The 27355-nt window shown below is 34.1% G+C and overlaps 4 protein-coding genes and 1 long non-coding RNA gene across 7 annotated transcripts in view; 2 read left to right on the top strand and 3 right to left on the bottom strand.

The window, feature by feature from the left end:
- The window catches only part of LOC113508700 (SEC14-like protein 2), a 37302-nt gene extending 21471 nt beyond the window's left edge, over positions 1–15831 (bottom strand). Inside the window, exon 1 of the mRNA XM_026891785.1 lies at positions 15682–15831. Within this exon, the coding sequence (XP_026747586.1) occupies positions 15682–15744 (63 nt within the window). The 5' untranslated portion in view covers positions 15745–15831. The remainder of the gene's footprint in view (positions 1–15681) is intronic.
- Positions 12754–14797, top strand: LOC113491787. Its single transcript, XR_003400456.1, has 2 exons — positions 12754–14190; positions 14277–14797. It is a non-coding gene; the product is annotated as an uncharacterized LOC113491787 (long non-coding RNA).
- A 63-nt stretch (positions 15832–15894) lies between the features above and the next one.
- Positions 15895–19889, top strand: LOC113491785 (probable RNA-binding protein 18). 2 transcript variants are annotated; one of them, XM_026868949.1, is made up of 5 exons: positions 15895–15980; positions 17429–17580; positions 18051–18136; positions 18406–18613; positions 18904–19889. In XM_026868949.1, the coding sequence occupies exons 2-5, from the start codon at positions 17578–17580 to the stop codon at positions 19174–19176; spliced, it is 570 nt and encodes a 189-aa protein (XP_026724750.1). In that variant the 5' UTR covers positions 15895–15980; positions 17429–17577; the 3' UTR covers positions 19177–19889. The 2 variants fall into 2 exon arrangements, with proteins under 2 accessions (XP_026724750.1, XP_026724749.1); XM_026868948.1 differs by lacking the exons at positions 15895–15980; positions 17429–17580 and adding an exon at positions 17635–17865.
- Positions 16238–17447, bottom strand: LOC113491784. Its single transcript, XM_026868947.1, has one exon. It carries the CDS (start codon positions 17333–17335, stop codon positions 16397–16399), a length of 939 nt encoding a protein of 312 aa, XP_026724748.1. The 5' UTR covers positions 17336–17447; the 3' UTR covers positions 16238–16396.
- Positions 19890–20524: 635 nt separating the features above from the next.
- Positions 20525–27215, bottom strand: LOC113491782 (RNA polymerase I-specific transcription initiation factor RRN3). 2 transcript variants are annotated; one of them, XM_026868945.1, is made up of 7 exons: positions 26304–27215; positions 26009–26108; positions 23324–23476; positions 22487–22705; positions 21900–22264; positions 21495–21723; positions 20525–21244 (listed from the first exon to the last, which is right to left on the bottom strand). In XM_026868945.1, exons 1-7 carry the CDS (start codon positions 26707–26709, stop codon positions 21037–21039), a joined length of 1680 nt encoding a protein of 559 aa, XP_026724746.1. In that variant the 5' UTR covers positions 26710–27215; the 3' UTR covers positions 20525–21036. The 2 variants fall into 2 exon arrangements, with proteins under 2 accessions (XP_026724746.1, XP_026724747.1); XM_026868946.1 differs by lacking the exons at positions 26009–26108; positions 26304–27215 and adding exons at positions 24498–24662; positions 24991–25166.
- Positions 27216–27355: the final 140 nt, after the last annotated feature.

Below are 27355 nucleotides of genomic sequence, written 5' to 3'. Positions count from 1 at the left end.
CATAATCCACATTACCCATCGTATCTACGAGAGCGTTTCTCATACGTCAAGCCTCGCGACGCTCCGTGCCGATCCCACCTCAAAACCCTCCTCAAGTTCCATCCCCACAGCACGGACTTCTACTCCTACTCCTTCACCGTGCACGCAGTTCGATTATGGAACTCTCTGCCGCCTGACATACGGAATTCTTCATCTATTTCCATATTTAAGAGACGAGTAAAGGATCACTACCTGTCATCTTAATTTCTGTTGTGTCATATTTATATTGTATATATGTATTTATTTATGTAATTGTAATCTTATCTTAGTTTGTCTCTTTTTATTATCTTTTCTTCTTTTGTTAAAATTGTATTTGTCATATTCACCTCTTTCTGTTTTTCCAATGCTTGTACACTATTGTCTATTTTTCTAACTTATTTATCCTTTCGCAGGTCTGCTGGAAGAGATTTCTCAAAGAAATAAGCAGTACCTTTGTACACCTCTTTCTATATTTGTGATACTTTTATTGGTCTGTGTACATAAATGATAAATAAATAAATAAATAAATAAATTGTATAAATATGAAAATTCCCGAAAGGTGGGTATTTATTTTGAACTTTTGCGTATTGCACTGGGCAGAAACTAATGCGAAATTCCAAAAAAAAAAAATGTCCTTTGTTAGAAACAAGACAATCATATCGAGTACCTAGTAAAATTTTAATTACTTACATTACTTAATATTACTCCACTAGAGGTTAATTAGTCTAATGTCCGACCTTTTAACTATTAAATTGTGCAGTGCGTTACCTTATAACAATTACTTGTGGGATCGTGTAAAGAGATTGTCGTTAATAAAGGTTGCCAAGGTTACGTTAATGGTTTGCGATCTAACAAAAGGTAGAGACAAACTCATCTCGCGTACGCAACGTATGCAACGCATTTTAAAGTGTGGACTCTTTAATTTTGACAAAAAACTGGCCGCAATTCCGCTATCAACAATTGCAGATTAATGAATGGAAATTGGATTAAATTTAACACTATTCGTATTCTATTAAGCAATTTCCATTTTCTTTTTGTGAAATTCATTGTTTCGAGCGTGAGTGTTCCGTCCTTTACTAATTGTCCAATTATTGTGTTGCAAAATGCTCACGATTTACAGATAGTGTCATTTTAATCCAATTTTCATTCATTCATCAGCCTTGTAAATAGCGAGATTGGGGCGCTGTGATTTAGAAACTTACTTATCAAAAACAACGTGTGATTGCATTACATACATGTTTGCCATGTTCCTGTCAATCATAGCATCGGAAATCGCGATGGTTGCCTAATTACATCATTTTATGTAATGGATGTTAAAGCATTCACATCAAACATTTTTATTTGAATAGATACACTATCGGAACTAGAAATCGAAATCAATTTCTTATTTTTGTTCAGTTGTACCAGTTCTTTTCTATTTAATTTAGAGTCTAATCTAGACGATATTACGATCATTTATCAAAATCATTTTGTCGTTAGTACTCAGTTTCGATAGAAACATTTCACGGGTCTGAAATTTACTTTCGATTTGCAAAACTTCAAACAAACAGTTAAACATATATCAATGCCGCACATTTCTCTATAATCTTGACAAATAAATATGTGCAATTGTGCAAAGAGTCTGATTACTACATTCTCAATGCAGCACTGTTAATTGCACGCTCATGCCTTCTTCACAATTCGTCAAGCAAGGTCCTCACCGAGACATTATTTCATCATGTCTGCAAGTACCGGAGATGTGAAAAGTTGGCCTTAGGTGTACAGTATACAGCCAACTTGTAGTATACAGAAAATAATAAAGATAAAGATTAAAAAAATAGACGAAATGATAAATATTTTTTAACAAATCATAATTTGGTTGAGTAGCTGTGGAAACCCAAGGGTAAGTTTATCGCTCAGGTTAATTACTTTATTAATCTAAGAAACTAAAGCTACCTCGGATTTTTTCAAATCAAAGATTTGGCAAACCGCTTGTAAGAGAAACGTAGGTATGTACGTTACAAAGGTTTCTTTTCGCACAATTTTTTTTTCATAGCTTTTTTTCTAAAGCGGCACAGATAACAAAGAAAAAACGACATTGTGTGGCTATTAATTTGTCTATTGATATTTGGCTTTGTGTTAATTTATTTTTGCCTATGTCCGACAATTGCGGGCATCATTCTGCCACATTACACGTTAAAAAAAAATTAGATAGATGTTTCACAATTAACACTAGAACGCTAATGCTGACGGCTATTTAATGTTCTAACGATAAAATAACCGTGTCATTTTACATGTTTATTTAACTGTTTAACTCTTAAACAATTATAAACAAGGAATAACTCTTTAGTTTATTTGTTTACTCCTATTGTGCTCTCATAGAATAGACGTCAGGTTATTGTATTGGCACAAGCATTTAGTGACATAGTGTTAATTTATTTTTGATATGGCTTCTGGCTGCACTGTGAGTTCCTTTCACTATTCTTTGTTAACATTTTAATTATTAAGTACCTTACCGTATTATGTTTTATTTTTACATCTGAACAAGTAATCTTTAAAAGGCGAGATTCGCTCAAGGCAACAGTAGGGAAGTTAGTTAACAACAGTTAGTATCGACGCATAGGTACATACACTATGACTAAATATACAAATAAATCATGTGAAGAATTATCAAAATATTCGTATACAAAAAATATTTAAATATACAGGTATGAATTTGAAGTTAAGTAAAACGCATTTTATAGAACATCCTTGGAATAGCTTAGACCGCCTTAGACCTTGCCTGAGACTAAGATGACGTCACAAAACGCATAGATTAGTCATTACTGCTTCGTTTAAATATGGGTATCAGGAAAATTTAAAGCAAATATGGATGTGTGCTAAAACGTCGGATGGGTATTCCTAAAAGGATTTATGAATAAACATTTACGAGAAATCTTCAAGGAGAAGAAATCATGAGGACAAGGTGCTGCTAAGTATAGTGTGGAACGCCGTCCTGCTGTCACAACGCCATTTTTGTATTTTGATAATTATAATCGGAGTAAAGCCGTAGATAAACAACAGCTAAACAAAAATGATTGTTTATATCCAAAAAATACATCGCGTACAGAAATAAGTTTAATTGTTGTTGGGGAAATTGTAGCATAAATAAATAAACGATTATGATAATGACATATGACATTGATTATTTATCAATTAAGATATTGATACGTTGTGATAATTATAATTAGTTATCATTTTTTTAAAACAACAGGTTGCAACACTTACTTATGTTATTGAAATGTTTTTCAGTACACCCTTATATCTATTTATTTCTCGCGCGAAGAGACCAATAAAATTAAATATTCTCTATGGTATTGCCTGATATTGTAGCTATCCATTATTTCAGGAACGTTTTAAAGTTAGTTTAGTTGTTTATTCGTAAATAATAAAACAAAGAAACTCGCATTTGCATTTATAATATTAGTTATGAACTTATGATTATATTTATGCATAAGTACTAGGTTATGCTAATGTACGTGTCAAACGTTTGATCAAACATCCAACAACCATAAGCGATAAGGATTGTGGTTTCGCTTTTGGACCAAACATTTGCCACAGGCTACTTCAAAAGAAATAAAGACGTCGTTGTTATAAGAAATATCTAATATTCGAAGTCTCTAGTAACTTTGACCTTCACCGATTTAAACGGTCTGTAGAATAATTGTGTTTATCCATGAATGTATTGGCTTTCAAATAAAAGGAATATGACTTGTGAAGGTAATGAGTTCCGCAGACAAAAAGCAGATTATGAGGCAAGATTTCCATAGATAATACAGTCCGAGTACAGCCAGCAATACAACTTAAAGTTGATTTAGACATTGTGAGATATATCCATAATCCAAGTAATAGCATATTACAACTAGGTGTCCTAGCAAATGTTGTCTTGCCATACCTACAAAAAGAGTTTTAGGGAACAAAAAAAGGAGGTATGAAAAATAGATGTCGTCCGATTCTCAGATCTAACGAATATGTACACAAAGTTTCATAAGAATCAGTTTAGCCCCTTCGTACACCATAACACGAGAATTTAATGTTTTAGATATTACAATAATAGCAAGTTTCCTACAGAAGGAAACTAAAGGACTAGGGCCAGTCAGAGTATGTGTGACCTATCCCGTGACTGGCTTAACCAGTAGGGCCCCGATGTTTTTAATCGGTCAACCTACGCCGTGACTTGGAAGTGGGCTGAAGTCATTAGAATTTCACCTCTGACCAAAAGGTACATGCTAGGTTTAACGTGAACTGTTTTTGCTGACACTATTAAGTTTCCTTATCGCAACAACAACGTATTGCATGTTATGGTGTTTAGTTTGTCGCACTCAAGTGTGTTTTTTGCAGACTGTACGCCAAAATGATGATGTTGTTTTAACGACAGAAACTTATTCGAGACTCAGATATCTTTTAGGAACAGTCATGATCGCACGTCATGACTTGACAAGAAGTCTCTTTGCTCAATGTGATCTTACATAGTTTTTACTATTTACTTATTTATTGCGCATTGTTCGTAATCATCTCTGCGTATTATCTTTTTTAGTTGTTCTTTGCACCTACTAGCTTTTGGTTATATAATATACTTATTTAAAGTATCCATGTATGTAGATCCAACTCGTAAGGTGCGAATATTCCCGATAACTAAATATGCCCAAAATAATTTTAGTAAGTATACTGATATACACTTATTGAACTTGAAAATGTCATAGAAATCAATCATAACCGCCAAATTCGCATACCCTTCACCGCTTCCTACGTACATTTTTGCGGACGATAAAATGGGTCAAAACCTTCCCAGCAGCTCGCTATAATTCCAGGGCCAATGGATACATACATAATAAATCAACAATAACATTCGTTAGTAAGAACCCTAAAAGTGTAACTTTAATAAATACTATTTATCTCAATATAAACACCATAAATTCTCCAAAAATCATAGATCTATATTAGTCAATCGGCATCCTTTCTAGCCTTCTTCCAAGCTTTAAAAACTAAACACTTGACAAATAAAAGTTGCGGAATTCCAAATTGAAGATCATTAACATGACCATAACCAGCATAAAGTTAAATTTGATAAGTACACTGTTTACGCAAGATCATTGAGATTGCGTCCAAGTAGCGCCGTGACCTTCACGAAGGAGGTTTTGCAACGTCCAAGAGTTGTAAACACCGATGACAGGCAACAATGGGCTGCCGTACATACACATACATAGTGGGTATACATATTATGTGCATCTGTACTTATAAGTAGGTACAGGCAGCTTCAAAACTCGGTTAACAGAATACGATTTGTAAAGTGACAGGTTTTAGGTTACAGGAGTGCCTGGTAGAAATTTCGTGTTTACAAATTTTGTATATATTCTATTCTAGGTGTTAGTGTTTGAATTTGATTGTATAGTAGATTTTAAAATCTGATAGTGTTGCTTCGATTTCTGTTGCCGACCTTTAGCGTTGCATTTAATTAGCGTAATATTGTTGTGACTATGTAGCATTATAGTTGTATTTATAATCCATTTGCAAACATGAATCATTTTGATCTACAGACTGCATTTACATGCATTATTTCGGGTTTAGTTTTTTGCATTTGGATTATAATAAATTATTATTTATCATTTTTGTTTGGAATAAAACCAACATGATTTTAGCCTTTAGATAACACAAAAGTAAAAAGTTTGTCACATGTCTCATATCGGAACCCACTTATCGATTGTCTCTATATATCTAGGATTATAATCAAAGATTATACTTAAGTAATTTAATATTGCAAACTTGGTTTATGACACAAAATTAGCACTACTCTTCCAAGTTTAAAAGTAATAAAAGGTTGGCAAGGTCAGGCAGAATATGATTGTAACTGTGCCTCAAATCTGCTTTTTAAAACAACATTGTGTCATGGAAGACTAAATATACAAACTGCCTTATTGCACAAAAAATGCATATCAAATAAAAACAACTACATAATTGTATTTAAAATTATCAGTTTCTTGTTTCCTCGTCCGAGGTACATGGGAAAATACGACTACGGATTGTGTACCTGCATGTGAAAATGGAACCCGCCATTCACACCATAAACAACGACGCCGTTCGCGCGTTAGAAAGGTGGAGGCCATAGCTAGAAACTATACCGATCCATAGCTGTCATAAGATTTCTATAAATGGGAAGAATGAAAGTTGTTTTTAAGTAAGTAGCATCCTTGCCTGATGCCTCATTCATTAACATTTGTTTGCTTTGATTCAAAGACTTTTTGACAGGAATAATTGAATATTAGGCCTTATAATCAGATTATTATTTCCGATTGTAGACATTCTTGTTTTTTTTTTCTTTAAAATTTGATGTTATGTATAAGCAATACGTTTATATAGGGATGATTATTATATACTGCTGGTAGCGGTTCGTTCCATTCACACTTTTAGGCTAACTGTACCTACGCTGACCACTTGGGCTGTTTGACAGCATAACAAAGTATAGCCTTCTACGTACTCACTACTTTTCAGCAGATGTTGACTGATTAATCAGTCAACATCTGCTGAAAAGGAAATTCGCACGTGACTTCTGCTGTTGATGGTAGAGCTCCAAGGATGCACAACAAATTCCCAAAGCAAGATTGTTGCCGTTCCGATATAAGGACCTCGCTCTGACCAGTATTTTGGCTTTCCCATCCACTCAACACAAAGTAGGAGGAGTCATCTGATGACTTCCCACCCGGAAAAGAAGAGATAGGCGGCTAGAGAATTTATTTGCCAGTTATACCTGCGTCTAATCTCGCCTTCAAACCTTTGACGTCAGTTGCACGAGCTGTTCGTGTTCAGCAAGCCTATAAGTTGCGCAGTCGCAAGGAAGGCGGGCACGTGCTCGACAAAACAATTGCCGAACGCATGTCAAGTTCCCGCTTTCGAACGTGAATGAACGAACCTGAACCATTCCACGTAATATTCAAATTATAAGCCGAATTGCGAATCTGAAGGTTTTCTTTCTCCATTTCTTAGAGCAACACTTTTGTGTCAAATCAAGGTTTTATGATTGAAAATTCAGTGAGCATTTTGGGTCAGGTTTAGAATACACGCTTTCGAATATCAATCACAATACGTGGTCTGTAGACGTTAACCAAAAATATTTTTATTCAATTATTCGATTAATAGAAATTGGCGTGATAATGCGCACGTGTACCGTGCGTTCTAAGCGAAGGGCGGAGTTCAATGACCGCGCGAGTCTTGTTCTATTTGGTCCCATTTATTCAATCTAAGATTATTTGCAATCAGTGACTTAACAACCTTCTTCTAAGCTTTGTATTTTTTTTAATTTCATATTTAGTCAAACAATAGGGTGTTTGCCAAAAAAATCTGTTTAATGCGTGTGGCCGAATTCCTAAAAATATCCATTATTTTTACGTATTTCTTTCTTTATATCGTAAGCAAAAATGAAGGGAATACAGTGATTTAAAATCTCGTGTGACGTGACTTGCCAGTACGCTTTTTACTAGCAAGTGATGTTTTTAGTTCTAAGTAGGTACCTTACTTAAGAGCTTTTCATCTTTCTTACTTTCTAATGATGTGATAAATGAAAAATACGTATTCAATATTTTTTGGAAAACTGACGGACTAAATGGATTTATATTAAACTAGCTGTTGCACGCGACTTCGTCCCCGTGGGTAGAAGATATAAGTTATGAGTGTATACCTGCCCTGTTAATTTCACATTTTCCATTGTATCTTCGCTCCTATTAGTCGTAGCGTGATGGTTTATAGCCTTAAGCCTTCCTCGATGAATGGTCTATTCAACACAAAATGTTTTCTTTCAATTTGGACCAGTAGTTCCTGAGATTAGCGCGTTCAAACAAACAAACTCTTCAGCTTTATTTATTAGTATAGAAGTATAGATTTATCATATTTCTTATGATCTTCCTTTGTATTCCAATTCACACAGTCAATTTGACCCTGTTTTATTACATGCAAATATGTTATCAGCGCTATGCACTACACTAAAGTTACTTATGTAGTAGGTACTTATAGCAAGTAATGAGGTTAGTGCCCTTCCGTAACGGATATGCTGAGGGCACGTGCTAAATGAAACTATCCGGTTAACGTGTCTGTATTCAGTTATTGCAATAATTATCAGTACTGTTTTATAATAGAAGGCTGCATTTGAACAATATGCAATCCGAGAGTGAGCATACAAATATTTTTAATATAAGTATGTGTACCACGATCTTAAAAAAGACTGAAGTAGTAGAGTAATTTCGTACCCGGTAAGTTTTTAGACGTTCTATTTAGAACCTGTAGTTTTAATTAATAGTTGTAAATTAAAATACAAATAAATACTCGTCGCAGTCTTGCAGTTCCAATAAAATGGATTTCCATAAAAACCATCCAAAATAGGAAACCATTATAGGAAGAAGCCAATGCCTGGCAGCGACTAATTATAGTTTGGTTTATTTATTAGACTAACAGTAGAGATGTTTTAGAAAAAAAAAAACATTTTTTTCAAGTCCTGACAGGAAATTGTCGCGTGTTGCCATAATAGCTGCTATTTTCCTAAATTTCCTTTAAACGCACTACACTCGCCTCGATGGCTTTTTAATGCTCAAAAAAACAGTATCATTATTAGTTTTATGCAATATCTTGGAGACGCCATTATAATAACGCTGTGTGGTAGATTTATGTAACATAATAAGATGGGTTGTAATGGATTACGATTATCATTAGTTTTATGGCAACATTGAATGGAAAAATGCATAGATACTTAATATACTTTAAAAATCTCGCGAGAAAAGAGTCTGGACAACGAATAAGATTCCTTAAGACACCTGTCAGTTTAATCATTAGATTTTATTACAATTAAATAACAGCGAAAATAATCATTTTTTTTTTATTTTAAAGACAATACTACTTTATTTTACTGCTTTAAAGTATTTCAGCACATTAGATATTATTAAAATAATACAAATTAGATTGTTTGATCGCTACACAAATACTCATATGAAGCACATGCACCTACCTAGTTATTGCGTGTCGCGCATGCGTGTACACAACTCATCCGTTCTTTGTTCGAAATAATACTAATTCCATTGTTAAAACTTGAAGTAATTTATATTTTATTACCCAAACGATTTTGACTTCTTTACATAATTTACATAGTCTGAAATTAGTCATAGCTTTAATTTAAAAAAAAGTAGTTTTATAAAAAAGTAGGACAATATTCTCTTGTTTCTTTTTTATTTGTTACATAAGTATAAAGTCATAAAAATACTAAAGATTAAAAACTTCAAACAAAAATCGAAAATCCTTTTTTATATTATGTAAACTGAAGAAGACGGATCGCATTCAATTTAATGGATAACACTAAGTTATAATAAAAAGTAAAAAACGAGTGTGTTCATTATGCTTTTACAAATTATTAACCAAAACAAAATACCTATTTTAAATTCTAACAATTGAAACTAACTTTTAAAACAGGAAAGTCCAAAAAAATATAAAATTGGACATGCCCACTAATTAATATTTGTCTAGGAGTGTTTTTAAAATAACGTGTCGGTTAAATTGTTAACTTACCGATTCTGTTTGAGTTTTTTCTAAACCTTTCCTTCTTTTTTTTTACTGTTCATTAGGTTTTGATGTCAATTTAGTATATTCTTCAAATTTTATCACCGTAAACAACCTTTCAGTTACATATTTGACCGAGTATGATGGACAAGTGTTGAATAATCTTTTCATACAATGTCTGATCGCTACATTTATTTTAATAGTGCAGTTACGTCGCCACTTCTTTAATGTGACTATGTGCAATACAATCTAATGCAGTTTTACTTTTGTTGCACTGCCGCCATCTTGATTAATGTGGTGAATGGCCGAATAAAATGCATAATCGTTAATTTCAGTCCGTAACTTTATGCTCTGACTAATCTTTTAATACCTATTCTATTTTGAGATTTAAAAAGTTGTATTATAAAACCAAATTTAATTAAATTATCCTAATATTTTATTTATAGTTATTCTATTCATAATATTGATTGATTTTTTGAGCTAATAGCTATCTTTGCAACCGTAATATAGACAGACTATTAGAAGTTTACGACACTTTCATGTTACCTGAACATTAAATATCGCTAATCTTATGAAGGTTACATATTCAGCACAATCTGTATCATAAGTTTTATAACATGTACGTAATTTAACATAATAAAAAGTATAGATCTATTTCCTAATCGTAAAGTGAAGGTAAAAGTATCAAACTATAGAATTGACAAGGTTTTATGTGTCGCGTGTCGACATAGCAATGATCGGGGTACTCGATCGCATTGCTTTTACGGGAACGTTTCGTAAGAATTGTGCGATATGAAAATAGAGAAATATGCAACGTAAGACTTTGAATGCATTCGATATTGTTGCTAGGGAGTATGATTTTCATTTTGTGTAAAGGTAGAATGAAGAATAAATAAAGATGGCAGAGACTATCAATTACCGTCCTACCTAGATATATGCATTTCTTTAGAATAAAACGAGTCAGTAAACTATTCGAAATATTGTTTATAAATTTATGTTCCTGTGATGTTCACATGGAGGAATCGTCACGTGAAGTCCCTTTATGAGTATGAGTTTTCTTTTTCCTTTTTCTCTTTAACAGTGCAATTTTACACACTATAATAGAGATTAAAAATATTAAATCCTAATGTAGGTGAATCCTAACGAATCTAAATTAATCTATCGTAAATGTTTTTAATTCATCTTCAAGAAGGCTGGTACATGTAGAAAACCTATGACGTCATCCATGGGGGTATTTAAAGCTGTTATAACACTTATAACTTGAAGGAAATGCAGTTGACGGCATTTAGTCAGCAGAGCGCGTAATGCATACATTTTGTAACGTTTGCTTGCATCACTTTAGGCTCAGGAACCTGTGCAACGGCTTAGGAGAACGATCGTAAAATATTTTATCTCTGTTCTTAAATACTAAGTGCTTCCTTAGTATGAAAATGCTGGGAAAATCATTGTGTAAGAAGTAGGTTGACTAGCCTATTGAACTAAAGGCTATGGATAATGGATCTCTAAATACTATAAGTAGCTTTCACATCGTCAGCGGATAGCAGAAAAACATGCAAAGATATGGGGTTAATTGGGATGAACAGAAACACAGTATTTCTAAAGATACTAGGTACACGTATATAAACCACCATACTTTCTTGAAAATTACCAAGCGTTGAATAAAACATAGACTATCTTTATATTATAGATAAGCAGTTTCCAAGGAAACAAACTCATGGGATACCCCGTATCCCATGAGTTTGTATATATACCCTCAATATCCTCCATACCCTCAATATATATAATTTAAAAAGCGTCAAAAAAGACATCTTCGTAACAATCAAAATAATCAAAACGAGCCTAGAAGGCTGGCCCTTGAAATTAATCCATCATTCCACATATTTTACAATATTAAAGATACCTATGTCTGGCGGGTACTTTACTTGTTTCGTATTTAAGTGAGTAGATATTGGTGAGTAAATTAAGACTAATGGTCATTCTAGAGCGGTTATACAAGGATTTACAAATTCTGAATACACTTTAATTATCATAAACTCTTTCTAATGTGCTGCCCGTCTAGCAAATCTTGTTACAAAACAAAACAAGCGGTTACTTTCAAAATTGAAGCAAGTAATTACAATTTTGAAAAGAGTTACGCTTAGATAAAGATATGTGGCTGCATTCTTAATTGTTGTTTCAATGCCGTTGTGAAATTTCTAAAATTTTCATAATTTCAAAAAGTAAGGCCGCATTTTATTCTTACACATACGTTTTATACATTTTTTAGGAAAAATCTGCGTTCAAATAATTTATTTATTTAACGCCGTGAACAAAATATAAACGATTTTTATTATTGAGATATCAAAAAAAACCTTATCACCTCACTCCCTACGTTTAGAAGTCATGTTCTGAATGACATTCGAAGTTTTTGTTTAGTTTGAATGAGAAATCGTGACTGAATCACATCGCTGTCAATTTCATATAACGTGAAACCGTTAGCTTGGTCAAAAATGTTCTTGCCCTTGTAAAAATATAATTAAAAACATCTGCCACAACACAAGTTTATCTTTCATATCAATGTTGCTACCAACTGATTTTAATGAGCTAATTAACACATTATCCAAATTGATTGTGAAAACGTGGTGTAAACTACCTCACAGATAAAAAATAGCATTACCTTTTGTAAAATGGGTGTAATACTGAGACGTGTTAGGAAAGGACTTTCCCTTAGCATTGCATAGTAGTCAGGTTAGCCATTGCATAAGAAAACCGCATGATTTAGATGAAGTTGTCAAATAACAAAAAAAAAAGTCGTTCCACTTCAGTGCTGATTTATAAGTTGAAACGAAAGAAACAAAAACAGTTAGAAATAAACAGAGGTTTCCCTTCGGCCCTTCGTTATTTACAAGTTCGTAAAAAAATATTATGCGATTGTAATGTCTAAAGTATGCTTGTTTTTTTTTTCATTTGCATCAGCGTTGAAATTTTACATGTATGTATATTACAATGCACTATTTAATCGCTACTAAGTGTACTATGGGTAGCCATTTAAATTAATTGATAGGCATTGCACGACTATTAATTACAGCGAGTTCTTAATTTTCAATTTATTTTTGAAAACATCTTGATGTTTCCAAAAATAAGACGAAGATACCCGATATAATTATCAGATGGTAATGCATTATCCTCAAAAATATTTTTTAACAGAATTTTACTTTAAAAATATGGCAATTTTTTATTGACGGTCAAAGTAATTAGCAACAATGGTCATATTTTATTACCTGACTTTAAAGAAGGGTTATTTTTTTATAACATGCACATGTAAAATGCTAGTACTTATCGTTCATTATCATCTAACACGTGAACGATAACCTTGGTCGCCCTGGATCTTCAGTCATGGCCCTTTTATCCTTTTTAGATCTTAAATGAACTCTAATGTCAAAATGTATCTTTAAAATGCTAGTAAGTCTGGATGCATGTAGTAAATAATGTAAATACTTCGACTTATATACGCAAAGCGATGTTTATATTTGTGATTTCATTTTTATACCTAGTACGAGAGAAATCTCCACTTGTTTCGAAATCCCATCATCTAGAGAACGAATAAGCAAATGTAAGTATGTGTTGTCAAATTTGAAGCCTTAACGAGTTTCCGTATCACACTAAAGACAAAGCAAAACGTTGCCTTGTAAGAATTTTCCGACGGAGGACTTCCCGGAAAACAAAGATTTCAAACTGTGCCCTAGAAGCCACGCGTACCAATCCTATTTTGTTTAAAATTCACCCATTTTCTTATTTACGTCTTACTTAATCGAATTATAATATAATAATCGATATGCTTTGTGACTGAATACATAGCTATAAAAAGAAAATAAAGCAGGCCAGGCGGCCATGATATGAAACGACTCAGGTAAGTACAAGGTATTTTACATTCAGCCACTTATGTCAGTCATTGGAATAACAACTTTGTACGATTTTTCCTAGTTCTCTATAGAAGTTATTTGAATTAAGTACCTACGCAAGGAACTGTTATATAAATCAATACAGTGGATTGATTATCAATTAATTATTCATTGGGGTAGGTCTTAGAGCACAAAGAAATCAACAGATAATTAAGCATAGATATCATACAGGCGTCTTTGTAATTAACAGCTAGCTTTTCTTTTTACTGTAAACTGAGTCCCAATTCTGCTGTTAACAATGGTCGTTGAATGAATGAAAATTGGATTAAATTTGACACTTCTAATATTCTCTTAGCATTTAGCCAACTCAATGATTGGAAAGTAATTGTCATTGGCACCGGGAAAAAGAGGTAAGTAATATATTAAGTGAAAATTAATATGGTTTTTTATTTTATTTTATGAATAGGTATATAATATTGGGTAATAATTGTCTTCTAAATAGAGGAGGAAATTAGTTGACCGCTGTTCGATTACGATGCCTACGTCCGCAGTAATCAATCTTGGATTCAACGAAGAACGTCGAGATTGCCGCCATAATCCGTGTTACCATACGTAATATTGGAAGCAATATCTATCCTTATAGTATAAATTAATTCCGTGAACATTATCAGTTTTACAAAATATTAAGTAACTAGGTACATATAATGTATTTAAAGATAATTTATCGTGTAGCTCTCAAGTAGGTCCTACCTAGGTGCATAAATGTTTCTGTCAGTAAGTTTATATTTACTAATCAATCTAATTTTGTTTACCAAATTGTTTCAGGTACGCTGCTGACTTTGTATACCTAATCTTGAACCGATTTAGACAGAAATCTTATCAAGTGTAATTAAATACTTATCATTAATAATACCTCCCTATCTTACTTGCCTTCAAACAGCATTTGAGAGATGTTTTTTATTTACTAAACAGGCTGGATAATTTTACTTAGTAATAATTTTAGTAAATGGGGCACAATGGTTTCAGCTAAATACTTATTTCCTGGTTATAATAACGCCTAATAGAATTATGAAAACTTCTCCAAGTCATAAGAAGACACAACAATCCGACGTCTACTTCGCAAGCTTGTTTTACTAGTTATCCGATGTCTTTTAACGAATAAAAATAGCTAGATGCAGACTTTATTTAATCGACTTGATGACATAAACTCAACATTACAGATCGATGAACCCAGTGGATCCTGTGGGCTTTATAGAAACTCGTTTTGTCTACCAGATGTAGATGAGCGCTTCATAAAACTGTCAAATATGTATCAAATTAAAGAATTAAAAGAACTCAGAATTGGATACAATATTTTTTTTGTACTGATATTAAGTTCAAATAGTGTTAGGGTCAATGGCGGTCTTATCGCTAATAGCGCTAATGAGGGACATTGAGGGACAGCTAAATATATAGAGGTAGAATAATATTATCACAATTTAGAACTATCTGGAACACAAATATAAACTACTAGCTGTTGCCCGCGACTTCGTCCCCGTGGGTAGAAGATATAAGTTATGATTTATACCTGCCCTGTCTTTTTCACATTTTCCATTGTATTTTCGCTCCTATTAGTCGCAGCGTGATGGTTTATAGCCTAAAACCTTCCTCGATGAATGGTCTATTCAACACAAAAATATTTTTTCAATTTGGACCAGTAGTTTCTGAGATTAGCGCGTTCAAACAGACAAACAAACTCTTCAGCTTTATATATTAGTATATATAGAATTATATATTAGTATAGATTAGAGTGGTACCTACCTACGTATTTGTTTTCATGGAGTTTAAACTTAGAGAGGAGGTGCATGGAATCATACAAACTTAAAAAAAAAATCAAAATGCGTTTATCGTAGTTACGTAGGTACTAGTGTAGTATTTCAATTAAATTGAAGTACCTACCTCTAATAATATCTACACAGCACGTACCTACAGTAAAGAAATACTTAAGCTACAGGAAGCACCTACAATAATATGTTTTTTCGAACTCTGAATACAAATAGATAAATAAAACTTCAAAAAAATATATAAACCTTCCCGTAAATAGGTATTAGACATCTACAAAGTCATAAAACGTTTACTACAGCAGCAAACACTTCCAATAAAACTGCTATGCAAGGAATTTCTATAGTAAATACCTGCATAAACATATAAACATTACGGTACATTCTCACAAAAAGATAATTGAACATACCTTCATTAAGGCGAAACGTTGGTCATCATCAATACCCACGACTTGATTCGCGGACGGAGCCATTTTCACAAACAAAAACGAAAGAAATATCGATACTTTTTTTAATACTCGGTTTAATCAGCGTACGCGCGTCTTACTCTCGTGAGCGCTCGCGCACAAGTGCGGCCAAGTGCGGAGAAATGAAATGTTGTGAAGTGATCGTCAGTTGCGCTCGCGCATACGACCGCGCGGACCACTATCGAAACTGAAAGGATTAACAATGCGATGGATGGAAAATCGTTGGAGGACGTTTGGATGAGGTATTAATTAATTACAGTTTGCCCTCATTTTGTTGATGTGCAATAATTCAGCTTATTTTTTGTTTTTTTCATAATTATGAATTTTGCATATCCAACATCACTAAACAACTAACTTCGAACATTTATGGACGATACGTTTATTTAACTGGGCAAAAATAAATTATCATGTTATGTAGAAAACATGTTTGCTTTTTGTGAACATCTAACAATAGTGAGGTCAGAAATAGACAACTTAAGGAACTAATAAAAACAGACTGTTTGATTTAATTATTTATTAAAATAGAAACATTAATTTCATCTTTTATAATCTAATACATAATACTAATCCTTAATTACATATCATTTTTACATAATCAACACTATGCTTTGAGCTAGATCTCAGTTCTTTCTTTATGCTTCCATAATACATTCACAACTCATTTCATTACAGTAAAAACGACTCCTCCTCGCTCTGGCTCTTCATCGTGAACCTCCTTATCACTACCCTCAGGGTCAGAGATATCAGAATCATCACTGTCTGCTTCCCTATACTTTCCGAAATCACTTCTATCTACAGGCATGTCGGCCATTTTGATTCCCATCCGACCTAATAACTTTTCAGCTGCATGTTGTGCCTCTATTTCCTTTAGATGTGTGTTATATTCCTTTTGGAGATGTAAGGATTCTTCAATAGTCAGTACTTTGGCAGGTCCATGTATGCTGGGTGGAGGGGTTGCTGCCGTTACCTCCCAATGCTTGTGCTTTTTCCTCTGTGACTCATTTTCGGGGTTATGCGCATTAGATGTTGTTGTTTTGTAAGGTTTAAAGTGACCAGTTGGTTTAGGCTTTGGATTAATCTCAGTTTTCTCAACAATGTATTTAACATGGGGTAGTTCACCTATTTTTAACAAATCTTCTGTTGTTATTAATGGTTTTTCGGGCGGTAGCACTACGACTTGCTTTTCTTGAGCAGTGCTCTGACTGAGGATGTGTAACACGTCCTCAGGTTCACTGTCGTCATCAGAGTCGAGGCAGGTGCTATTCCTAGTGTCAATTTTGCCGACCCATTCTACTTGTTGGACTGTGTTCTTATCGACACCATTCAGTGTTAAGTTATTTAACATTCGACAAGACTCTTCCTCATCTTGCCTAATCTTAATTTCACCTAAAATTTTATCATGAAATGCTTGGATCTTAGCACCTTTATCCGGTAACTTAGATATAAATGACTTGTTATTTAAAAGTTTCAGTTGCCTGTCTCGTAATTCAATAAGTTCGGTTATAGTTTTGGATGACAAATCACTTATTTTTCCATCTACTTCGTTTTTCGGTGGTGGAGGTAGTATACCTGGAATCTTTTTATTAATTGACTTCATAGTTTACAAAGGTTCGTGACGCACTATCATATTCGACAGTTCATGATGAACTTAATGAGTATACAACTTTACAATAATTCTGTTTACTTGCAGCCTTGCCTCCAAATAACATTCAGATTTTTGTCTGACACAAATGACAGCGACTATTGAAACTGACAGCTTTAGTCATGCCAAAGAGATTTCATAATCACAGCCTTATCGATATGTTTGAAAACTTACCGTTCATCGACTAACTAGAGTCTATGGTTTGTATTTTATTTTTATCTTTGTTGTTCATGGAACCGAGTCTTTGGTTGGTTGTCAAAAGTTAGTTTAGTTGACTGTTGACTTGACATGAGTCGAACTGAATCACTGTTTGGGCATTTGCGTGCTTTATTTGATTGATTATCCGTAACTGTGATATTTGTGTGTTGTATTACACACTCAATGTCTTATTTATGATGATTAAATACATTTCGTGTCTTCTTCGCTTGTAGCACAGTATAGCTTTATGTTTTGATTTCAACCGAGTAACCATGGAAGACGCCACGGTAAGTTGTCTACATCTTTGTATCGATCTAGAAAGTATTTCGCTCCAACTTTGATTACAGTTCCGAAAACTAACTATTACTATACATTTATTGATAACATACCTAATGTATGAAGTCGATCAAGAAGTTGAGTGTAAATTTTTAAGAATATATAAAATAATAGCTGACCTCCTTTTATTTTAAAGGTGCCTTTACATTTGGAGCCAATTCAGCCGAGCGAGGTGTCGGATAAAAGGATCTGGATCGGCAATCTCGACACCAGAGTTAATGAGTATGGTTATTTTATCTTTTATTAGCATGTTCATTTAGTTTGTTATACAACCTTGATTGTTTGTATGGCTTCATCACTCTTTTTCAATTGTAGTTTCTCATTCAATCTAAAAGTATATATAGTTTGTTTATGTAAACTTTCCATTTAAAATTATATTTTAATCATATTAAGAATAAAAACATTTCATTTATTAGTAAAAAAAAAACTACCTAGATAAATTTTAAAAATATTGGTACATATTTTTAATAAATTACCTTTTCTAATTACCGGTATCAACTACTGAAAATGGTCCGTGTGTATGGAAACATCGAGAAGTTTGACATGCTGTTCCACCGGAGTGGTCCCTGTGTGGGCCAGCCCCGGGGGTTTGCCTTCGTCACCTACAAGCTAAGGCAGGATGCCATCAAAGCCATGAACTCATTGAATGGCCAGATGCTTGGCATGAAGAGAATCAGTGTCAAATTCGCTAAGAATACTGTAAGTGAGATATTTCTTAATGATACAACTATTTACAATGGATACAATAACTTTCTATGGGATCTAATAACGTTTTTTATTTGGCAATACATACACTACATAGTGATTTTATTTATTTATCTAAAATATTTTTTATGTATATACATACCTAGACTATTATCATGTATTATTTATTTCATTATTAGATGAAATAAATACCTTTCCTTTAGATTCCTACAAACAAGTTCAACTGTTGTAACATAATCATATTCTCGTAATAAGCCATTCATTAAGTCTTTACAATTTTACAGGATGAACAAGAAAAACCTAAGCCTGAATTGGGTATAGCTGCACTAGCTGGAGCAAAACCCGAACTGAAACTGAGCAAAAAGACAGCTATCCAGTCTATTGAGGCCAAACTTAAGATGATGGAGAACATGAAAGCTGGTGATGACTTTGTTATCAACAAGCTAGCAGCTAATGAGACCCCAGTCATAACTCAGTACCAAACAAAGCAATACCAGCCCCCTAACAAAACTATCAGCTCGTTCAGGCGGCGACATCCCTATCACAAAAAAAGATAAAAAGGTCACACTAACCTTATTACTTTTGCCTTATTTTTTTTAAGAGGTGGGAGGCGTTACTGTGAAAAAATATGATGGTTGTTTTTGGTAATCTCAAGCTATTTTTTTTAAGCATTGACTCATAGTTTTAAGTACTTAAACTTTTACTCATTTTTCTTGCTTGAGTGCTTATTGTGTTTGTCGGATGTATTTTTTTTTTTAATATTTCTGTAATGTACGTATGATTGATGATGTTTGCAAATAAAGAGTATCACAGTAGCGCCAATTGAATGTGTTTGCAAATAATGTTGGCTTCAACGATTGTGTTATGTGACATGTGATTTATTTATAAGTATTGTAATTAATGTTAGATTTTTAAGTTATGAAGTGATGTTTTGATGCAACAAATATAGTTCAATAATAAATTCACGAATTACGATCGGGTTTGCATTCGAATATATTTTAATATTCTTGTAATCGTTTACATAGATTTAGCTTTTGACAGTGTCTTGTATACAAGTAGTTCTGATTGTTCTGCCATCAATGTGTTCATTTATGTCAGTTGGGAGTAATCATCGAATCGCTTATAAGTACACTAACTATATCAGAAAAGCGTGCAAATTATTTTTAATATAAATAGTTCAAGAGTATTTACAGTTGATTGTGTATGTATTACACCTTACGTGATTTGTGTGCAGATTATATCAATTGAATAAATTTAGCTTTTAAAATAATTTCTTTTTTTCGTTCACAAGTTATTTAAGTAAGACTATTCTCCTTTCTGCCTTGTCCCGTTTTCCTTAAGGTCGACGCAACACGTTTTTATCTTTCAATACTTTCCCTGTGTTGTATCTTATACATCACTTTTCAAACAATTTATACTTCTTTGGCCGCCCTCTCCCCTAATATATCAAATAAAATAAACTCATAATATTTTTAGACCGATTTATCCTTCTTCACATGACCATATCATGTGAAGAAGGATAAATCGAATCTTTAAAAAACAATCCAAAGTCAAAGACAAACAATTCCCATTTAACTTTTCAGTCACTGCCGCTTTTTAACTTTCAATATACTAATTTTTCCCACCCATACCTTGACATTATTCACCGCCATTTGCAAAACTGTAAGACTTCTATTTAATTCATATAAATAAACGTAATAAAAGGCAAATTTCAATAAATAAAATTTATTATGTTTTAAGCTTATAATGCATTAAAAATGTACAGCAGTTGCTTAAACTGTAACTATGTAAACTATACATAACAATCAGTTTTCAAGTAGTTTAACATTGTACTACTTATATAAAATCTAATTTAATCTACAATACGCATATTACGTGTACCAGATAGGAGGGTTAGCTATAAACTTAGGTTAAATACATTTATGGATCATATTTATTGACACTGGACCCAGGAGCTGGGAAAATCTGAGAGATATATAAGAAACTTAACATTGTACCCTAAACAACAGACTCGGCACATATTACCCTTAATAAGTAGGTATGTTTTACCATAGCAAATTATTTGTGCGTATTTTTACACACATTCGTGTAATCATTAATTAATCTCTGTACAAAAATATTGTGTTCACATTAAAATAATGAAATAGGCACAAACATCATAGTGGACTTAAGTAGTTAATTTGCTGGTAAATAAATTTAATCTTAATAGAACATATTGTCATGTTTTAAAGCAAAAGTAAAAACAGTGGTCTTACAACTGATAAATATGTAACAATATTTTCCAACTACTATTGACTAATAGAAAAATCAGAATGCCGGTATCGACTAGTCGAAGGTAAAACTAAATTGATTTAATTTGCGAATAATTTTAAATCAATTCAACATTGAAGATCACTTTATAAATTATTTACTTAGAATTATATAAAAATGTTTTCACTGGTTCTAAAACCGGGTGAGATACCGTTAGATAGTGATGAGGCCAACCTTTGCGTGGGACTGGCCATCACCAGGTAATCATCATCATCAGTCTCCAATTTTCTCTTCATAGACGTGTACTGGGTTTCATCGTCGCCATCTTTTAATTCTTTGTACTCTATGCACAGCGGCCATATAATTTTACCGGATCTGTAACAGACAAATATTTCGATTATAATGATTGAATGGAGTGTTCGGCATAGGAGCCTTAGATGATCAGAACATATAAGCTTTGGATGGATTTGGGGCAGGTCTTTTCTCAGCAGTGGGGCAAATTAGCTGGCCTACAATGAGAACAAAAAAAAAACCTTTTCTTCAACATCTACACCAGTTAGTTTCTAGGATATTACCGTTTCTAGATACAGGACAGTATACACAAAATTTACTCAGCAAGACTTACATTGGTAAAGTGTATGGATCGTAGGGAAACCACTCGTCGTACTGCAGTACAGCCGTGGACTGCAGCGTGTGGCGCGCGTTCTTCTCTATGATGGCCTGGCAGTACACCACCTGGTGCGCGCGCGTCACGCACGAGAAGGCGCGCGTCACCGCCGGCGGGCACGAGCGCAGCGGGTTCAGCGCGCAAGTCACCAACCGGGGCAGGTTTAATGACTCCACGAAGTTCACATCTGGAAATATAGAGAACATATTGTAAAATACATAATTAAATATATTAAAAAGACATACCTATAACTAATAAATTAAGAAGAAGAAGAAGAACATATAATTTTTATGAGATCAATCATAACAAAAATAACCATCATATAATTATTTGTATTACTATAAAAATCAACGACATACTCACTTTCTTTGTTCATAAACAGAAGATGATGTTTAAACGCCACGAGATAAAACACTGCATGACACATCGAGTGGAAGGCTCCATGGGCTTTCATATTATCACTGGACGTTGTAGCTTCTCGGGTCGCGGTGATATAGGAGTGACACCAGTCCGCCATATTCTTCAGGTAGGTGATGAGTCTAGAGTTAGGGACGCGTACGCTGCGGGCCAGCAGGCCGGCCAGGTGGCTGGCGGCGGTGGAGCGCGTGGACAGCGCGCCCGGGCCCAGGCCGTGCAGCCCGGCCGCTACCTGCCACAGGTTGTTCAGGACGCGGTCCGCACACTGCTGGTTTATTGATATTGTGTACAGGAGGAGGAATTGGACGTGTCTGGAAATAGAAATATAAGATATAGATCAAGAATCTAACTTACATATTAATGAAATGTTATTGTAACAATAAGATCTCATTTATGTATCTTCACGTTTTCGTTAATATAGTTACTGGAAAAACTTCAACTATTAAAAAACTGACATTATTAACTAATCAAAGATCTGAACAATATCAATGATTTTTTTATTGCAATAATTTTAAATCCAAACGCCATCTCACCTAATCCCATGTGTAGGTAAAATAACCCTCTCAAAGACATTGCACAGTATATTAAGGGTAGGGTCCCTCTCGTCCTCCAACCACCGCAACACCTCCAGCATGCAGTAGTCCAGCGTCTCCGCTCCCTCGTCACGCTCATCCATCTCCATCTCAAACATCGTCTCTGAATGTGACTTGCTCTTATCACGTTCTACTATGTTCACATCCATTAGTATCATCCTGGAAGTAATTAATAAATTTCATTAATGAAAGAAAAAAACATTTCAAAGTACATTAAACGAAGGGATATGAATTGAAGGGATTAAATACCTGTTGCTGATTGCTAAGAAAAGCACATAAAATTAAATAAATAAATAAATGCGGACAACATCACATACATTGTTCTGAACCCAAAGTAAGTTGCTAGAGCACTTGTGTTATGGAATTCAGATACAACGAAGGTACCACAAACACCCAGACCCGAGACAATGTAGAAATAAGAATTTTTACATTGACCCGACCGGGGATCGAACCCGGGACCTCAGAGCTAGCGACACCTTGACCCCGGTGCGTGCGCCACTCGACCACGGAGGTCATTGAGAAATTCATTGAGAAATCTCTCCTTTTTTGAAATAGTTTAAAATAATAACCAAAATACAGACGATTTTGTTTCAAAACACGAAGATGACGACACACAAGACGACACAAAACACGAATGGGGACTGCTAAGAATTAATGGTACTTCAAAATTGTAGATTCAAATATCGGCATCCAATTACTCAAACTCCAACACTCAGTTAAAATTGCCTAGAATACACATTTATATTATTATTTTTATTTATTACTTGTGGTACTTACTTATTAATAATGGCCGTCATAAGCTGTTCTCTCAGCGAAGGTATGTACTTGCTCATCCATATCAAGTTGTATATGTACGCTCTGTTTATGTAGCAGCCTGCTTTGTAGTACGGGAACTGTTCTATAACTATATGTAATAATAAATCACTGGTCCTGAAACAAAAGGATACAATGTTAAGTAGATATTTGGACAAAACCGGTAGTAACACGGCGAAGAGAGTAGTTTCTTTAACACATATGGCGTTGCTGGCTACCTTGTGTATAAGATTCAGTCTAACTTCTAAGGCTCTAGACAGTGCAGTCCGATTGCAGTTCAATTGCAGTCGGCCTACAATCAGACTGCACATTTCGTTTGCAGTTCTATCGCGGTCGAGTCAGTTGCATTAATTGCATACAAACCGCACTTGAATTGCAGTCCGTCTATCTATAGCCTAAGATTGGCTTACCAAAAATTAAGCTATTACAGATCTACCTTAACATTGATAGTAAAAAATAAAGCATTCAAACTCATATAATTAGAATTGTTCTAAGGATGATGCCAAGATCTTCTCTGCAATATTTATCCTCGAACATTGATAAAATCATTTTAATATCAAGCAATGACCTATGCTCTACATTTTGCAGTAGGTATGGACAGGTAAGCACTTGTCGATATTATCATTATCAAGTTATCACTAAAATATAAGCAAAGATATAAACACAAGAAATTCATGTCCAATTTCTACTTAAATTAAAATTGCGCACTATACAAATTCCAATTGCACAATAAAAAGTCGCATTAGGAATTTGTCACACCCGGTCGAATTGATGCTCGCGATTGTTTAGCTTTCTCTGGGTTGCAGCTTGTTGTACAATATTTGTTCCGTGTTATATGAGGACCTAAATTAATTTGGAAATCAACTATGGTACTTTGTAAGTCAAACACTGAACCACTGAAACTTTTGTGCCAAAAACAATTTTCAGTGACAGTGTTCTAAGGATTTTGAAGCACACATATCTAATATAATAATATCTGTGCTCCATTATCCTGCAGTTACAGCTTGTTTTAGCGTATCACGAGAAAAACATTTGTCCACATCACTTCCACCTCTGGTGACATGGGAGCATCAGCATACCTACTCTAGTACTCACACGGGTCGAGCAAATATTTGTCACAGATTTTTTTGTATCTTACGGGAATTTCACCCTTAGCGAGAGAGCAGCGGCCACGATGTTATGATGATCCCAACTCGCCATCCGTGCAGCCGCGCGAGCTTTGTCTCGCACTTTTGGGGAAAGCTAAGTTTGGGAGACTCTTCAACCAAAGTCTTCTTATTCCTGGGTTTCCCTCTACTCAGAACTGTAGGAAATATTAAGTTGCCCATAACAGGGCACATACGTCCATGTCAGTAATATGACATACGTCATATTACTGACCATTCTATTTCACACAGAATAGGTAAACTTTTGGTGAGAAAAAAATGGTCTTGGTTCAAATACAAAGAATGAACTTTCGCTCATGGCAATTAAAAATTCTTTCATGATTCCAAAATTGATTGTGTAATTAATTTCATTCTAATTAATGTAATGTTAAGCAGAATGTATGTCTCTAATAGTCAATTTTGTAATTATTTACAGTTTGAAGGTTATAGGAAATATATTTTCCAACAATAAAACAGACTTCTCACCATCATAGTCAAAGAGAGCACCTTTTGTTTTGAGACACATTAGTGTCTTATAGCTTCTCCTCTAAAGTTCCAAGTACCTCGCTCACGAGGTATATACCAGGCCCAACCCATTTGACTTCTTTTGGATTATAATAATGTTCACACATTATTATATTGCCAAAAAGATCAATTTCTTCTGTAAAGAAATGTCTGATGTACAATATATATAATATACTTTTACATCATAATATTTTTTATGTTCAAGAATGGAGTATGTGGGTAATCAGATAAATTCTATCCCTCAAATATATGAATACCAAGTATGATTTTCGTATCATCTTGAAATTCACACTATTCTTAGGATAAAAAATTGCATGACAACATTGGCACACAAATTCGAATATTACAATTCATATGCATATGGCAGAATATTTTGTATTTAAAAAGAATGGCATAGTGGTGGTAACACCATGACGGCCACCATTGCAGTCAGAACAAGATGTACAAGCTCTCAAAGGCACAAGAAGGAAGTCATGGGATCATAGTGTATAAGTGAAATAAACTGCCATAATTCAATCTCACTAACATCTTTGTCATGGTCATGACCACAGTTGCATTATCTAACTCTATCTACAGTTGGTCCATGTTTTTGGGTTAAGGTCATGTCCTTATCACAAACACATGGTTATGTTGACATGGATGAGTGTTTGACAACAATTGGCATTACAATTGTTTTTTTTTGGACTTAGCATGGAATTGAACTACTTCATAAGGTTCCACCCACATTTTAGTATGTATTTTGTTATTTTGCAATCATGCAAAAAAATGTTAAATTACATGACTATTGCACAATGGATCTTTATCTAGACTTTATTATGCAAACAGCTAGATAAGGTATTCCAAGGGAAATACCACAGCATAGAGAAGTTTGCTATTAAATCTTTCAACTCAGTTAGAGGATACAGAAAAAAAGCAAGGCTTAACCACAAACTATTGTTATAAATGTAATAAATTTTATATTATAAGTAGGTATACTTACATAGGCATAATGGCCACTATGTGTCCAATAATGTCATGAATGTTTGACCATTTATTCAGAAGTTCTGTAGGAGGATTGTATTCCCAGTTTTCACCATCCGCTGTAACAATTACAAAAACAAATAAGTATACATATCACTTGCAAGTACTTGAATAATGTTGTGAAATATTTGCAAAAGTAATGTTGCGCAACTTTCACTTTGTTATGCCTTGCACAACATTCACCAATCAATAAATGAAATCAATTTTATTGTAATAATTAATGTCATGTAGGTATAAAATAATAATTTAAATACCTTTGAACAGTGTTACTAGCCGCATCATGACCAGGGGGCAGTGATAGGTGTGTGCAGTAACTAAGTTCAGGACAAATGTTCTGTACAGCGACACCAGCTCCTCGCTCCTGTTCAGCCACTCAATGTTACACACTACATCCACGAACTGCGTCAGTTCCCTACCCAACAACACTACACATGATAGGCTGTCATCAAAAACTATCCTGAAGTTGTCCTCATTCAGAGGATAGTCCCGCAAAACCTTCACCAGTTCAAGATAAGGTCCAGCATTTTTGTTTTTAGCGTAATTAACTAATATTTGCTCTACTTGGTTCTTTGTGAACCGTAATCTCATCCGCGCAACTGCTGCCTGACGTTCAAGCGTCTTTTGCATCAAAGATGCGACACTTTTCGGCGTCACTGCCATTTTTACTTCTTCAGATCTGACGATATTGACTTTAAGTATTCTACGATTTCTGGTTGCCGTAGTAATTCGGCTTTCTTGTGATTTAAAACCTCACGCAATATGTTACTACTGTCTTCGAGTGTCGGCAAACTTTGTGGAGGTTGCTCGTAGCTGGTGCTCGGCTTGTTGTATCCAAGTCCTGGATCCAACGCTTCAGAAGTCCTCTTATCTTTCAAATAAGTTTGCAATCTTTCTAGCACAACTTTATTATCGCCTTCTTTCTTCTCCGGACTATAACCTTCTTTGGACATCGCTTCGCGTAAAATTTACATCGTAAGGGGTGTACTTTAAAATGGACACTATGAAGAATTACGTTCAAGGAATACTTTTCCGAATGTGTGGTTTTTCAATTACAATTAATATTTAACTTATGAATCTTAAAAATAGCTCAAAGAACACGTGCACAACTACGCGGAACGAATACTTGACAGCTGATGAACCTCGCCGAATGAATGAAATGCATTGCTGTTTGACATTTATTTGCCGCCTACGTATACGCGTAAAACGTATTTTTAAGTGCTGTTTTGATTTTAATTTTAGTAATACTATTCCGAAGAAAAGGTTTAGATTCCAAATTTCTTTTTATAACTTGTTAAACTAGTGCGTA

The sequence above is a fragment of the Trichoplusia ni genome, chromosome 3 (assembly GCF_003590095.1).
Source record: "Trichoplusia ni isolate ovarian cell line Hi5 chromosome 3, tn1, whole genome shotgun sequence".
NCBI lineage: Eukaryota > Metazoa > Arthropoda > Insecta > Lepidoptera > Noctuidae > Trichoplusia > Trichoplusia ni.
The sequence above is the reverse complement of the archived record's forward strand: the minus strand, read 5'-3'. Positions and strand labels throughout refer to the sequence as shown.